This window comes from Galeopterus variegatus, unplaced genomic scaffold (assembly GCF_000696425.1).
Source record: "Galeopterus variegatus unplaced genomic scaffold, G_variegatus-3.0.2 Scaffold11935, whole genome shotgun sequence".
NCBI lineage: Eukaryota > Metazoa > Chordata > Mammalia > Dermoptera > Cynocephalidae > Galeopterus > Galeopterus variegatus.
The window spans coordinates 39,776-43,127 of record NW_007738046.1 but is presented as its reverse complement, the minus strand read 5'-3'; the positions used below and the strand labels follow the sequence as shown (position 1 = coordinate 43,127).

The following is a 3,352-nucleotide window of genomic DNA, read 5'->3' as shown; positions in this document are numbered from 1 at the left end:
GAACGCTATTAACAGGACGGCAGACTGACTCTTTCCTGTGGTTCCCAGAAAGAAATGTGATCTTGGCAGACAAATCTGTGCTTCCCTGGTCTGATGTGGAACCCCTGGGGACACTGGGCCTGTGCAGAATTACTATGACACAACCCTGCAGCTGTGCCCAGCCCTGCCCCAGCCCCTGTGATTTGCATCTTCCCAAAGCACAGCCCACTGCCCTGAAGACTTATTCAAAGGCTGGTCACACCCTCTGTAGGATTCTGTTGCAGTAAGGACAAACATGGACATGAAGGTCCCTGCTCACCTCCTAGCGCTCCTGCTGCTCTGGCTCGCAGGTAAAGAGGGACAACATTAGGAATTTACTCTCGACTCTGGTCAGTGCTGCCTGGTTCTTTAGGGAAGTCCTCTTATAACATGATTAATCATGTAGTAATTTGTCTTTATGTTTCCCATCTTCAGGTGCCAGATGTGACATCCAGATGACCCAGTCTCCATCCTCTTTGTCTGCATCTCTAGGAGACACAGTCACCATCACTTGCAAGGCCAGTCAGGGCATTAGCAATTGTTTAGCCTGGTATCAGCAGAAGCCTGGGAAAGCCCCTAAGCCTCTGATCTATGATGCATCCAGATTGCAAAGTGGGGTCTCCTCAAGGTTCAGTGGCAGTGGATCTGGGACAGATTATTCTCTCACCATCAGCGGCCTGGAGGCTGATGATTTTGGAACTTACTACTGTCAACAGCATGGTGCTTATCCTCTCACAGTGTTATAAGCCCGAACATAACCCCCCCAGGTAAGCACAAGTGTGAGGCTGGGCTGCCCCAGCTGCTCCTCCCGGTGCCTCCATCTGATGAGAGCGTTTCTCAGATGCAGCCATGCTCTGTGGGTCACTGCAAGGTTTTGGTAGAAGGGGCCAGGGAGGCTCCTGTGAACCCTAACCCTCTTTCTTTCTCCTCAGCCCCAGCAGCACAGTCATGACAGTGTCTCTCCCAATTTTATGAAGGACAGAGATCATAGCATCTAAGGAGTATAAGGTATGACATTTGTTGGGATTTATACACTGAAAAAGAAGCTACTCTAGGTATTTCAAGGAGAATCTTTTTTTATCTTTTTAAATATAGGTAATGAGAGTCTAAACTACACACTTTAGAATGAACCTAGACCCATACCACTTGCCGTATTCCATAATCAACTCAAGATAGACTGAAGACTTAAATATATGTCCTGAACCTATAAAACCCCTAAAAGAAAATATAGGGGAAATACTTCTAGAAGTAGGACTGGGAGAAGACTTTAGGAATAGGATCCCCAAAGCTCAGGCAACAAAAGGAAAAATAAACAAATGAGAGTACATCAAACTACAAAGCTTCTGCACAGTGAACAAAACAATTAACACAGTGAAAAGACAACCTACACAATTGGAGAAAATTTTTGCAAACTAAGCATTCAACAATGGATTTATATGCAGAATATACAAGGAACTCAGACAACTTAGTAAAAATCAAATAACCCGATTAAAAAATGGACAAAGGATTTGAATAGTTATACAAATGCTCAACAGACACATGAAAGTAATGCTCAACGTCACTCAGGATCTGGCAAATGCAAATGAAAACCACAGTAAGTTATCTCACCCCAGTTAGACTGGATATTATCAAAAAGACAGAGATTAACAAATGCTGGTGAGGATGCAGAGAGAGGGGAGCCACTGTTGGTGGGACTGTAAATTGGTACAGCCATTAAGGAAAATGACAGGGAATTTCTCAAGCAACTACAGACAGAACTGCCTTAGGATCCAGCAGTTCCGCTGTTGGGTATGTACCCAAAGAATGGACATCATCACGTCGAAGTGACACATGCACTCCCATGGTTACTGCAGCTCTATTTACAATAGCCAATAGTTGGAACCAACCTAAATGTCCATTGTCAGATGACCAGATAAGGACAATATGGTATATTTACACAATGGAATACTACTCTGCCATGAAAAAGAAAGAAATACTGCCATTCAGAGAAACATGGATGAAATTAGAGAAAATCATGTTAAGTGAAATAAGCCTGGAACAGAAAGAGAAATACCACATGTCCTCACTCATATGAGGGAGCTATGAAAAGAATGAATGAATGAAAGAAAGATACAGAAATCACAATAATACATTCAACTTTCAAACAAGAGAACAAAACTGAGGTTAGCATAGGTGGGAAATGGGGAGGGGAGTCAGGGAGGTGTTGGTAAAGGGCCAAGAAAATCGATTGCAGTCTGTAACATTGCATATGCTAATTATCCAGACTTCACATCAAAAATTGCACACGGGTATTGATATTCAATGCTGCAACCCACAGATATGTTCAATCAAATATGTTCCATTAAAATAAATAAAATGATTTTTAAAAAAATGCTAAATGTGCATGGTAGTCAAAGATGCAAATACCTGAAACAGGAGATTCTCTGGTTTTCCTTCAGAAGCTAGTATATAAGCTGCATAACCATGTGCTCCTCAGACCTGTCTGGAAGCCCAGGGGTGGGAATGCTGATGCTCTCAGCTACCTGCAGCACCTCTCTAAGTGACTCTCCAGTATTCACCAACATGCATGTGTTAGGCTTCAGGCACTGATGGGTAGTATTGAATCTTCCTCTTTTGACTTCCAAATCTCTGGACCCATGTAAACAGATCTTCAGGAACCCAGACAAGAAAAAAGGTTTCTGGCAAATGTGCTTCCAGAATGACAGTGATGATGGGAATTAGCAGCTGGCAATGTAGTGTGGTCACTATTGTGCAACTCAGAATTTTGCCAGTTATGTGATGACCCCAGAAAGCACTTTGATGTTCTTCCAAATATAATCAGCAAGTCTGGGATTATAGCAGGAACATTTCATGGAAGTCAAGTGATAAATAGAAAATAAGGAATCACAGGAAAAAAAAAACATAGCAATCATGTGAAAAAAATTTTTTTAAAACTTTCTTGACAAAATGTATACATTCAGACCTATAGATGTAACCTTCTTTTTCTTTAACGTAAGAACTATTGCTATTCAAAATCTGTCCAGAAGCCAGCAGCATCATCAGCATCAGTGACTGTGCAAATCACAGACCCACCTTAGTCTTGCTAAATGACAATCTGCATTTTAACAAGATGACAGGGGAGCTTTAGAAGGTTTAAGAAACTATACTTTAGGAAATATTTAATTTAGCAAAATAGATTTTGCCTTTTTAAAATTTTGTTTTTATCTAATGAGGCCAGTTAAGAAATTTTCTGTAAAGTTACATGTTAAAAATATACCATTATTTTATACTTAACATATAATTAAATTTGATTTTTTAAATGCCAAAGGTTGAAAAACATAATTATTTATCAATT

General features: G+C 40.6%; 1 gene segment (V, D, J or C); it reads left to right on the top strand.

The window, feature by feature from the left end:
- The first annotated feature begins 274 nt into the window (after positions 1 to 274).
- On the top strand, positions 275 to 764 carry LOC103610868. The segment is given in 2 exon segments: positions 275 to 329; positions 454 to 764. Coding segments are annotated over 2 exon segments (366 nt in total).
- The last annotated feature ends 2,588 nt before the right edge of the window (positions 765 to 3,352 follow it).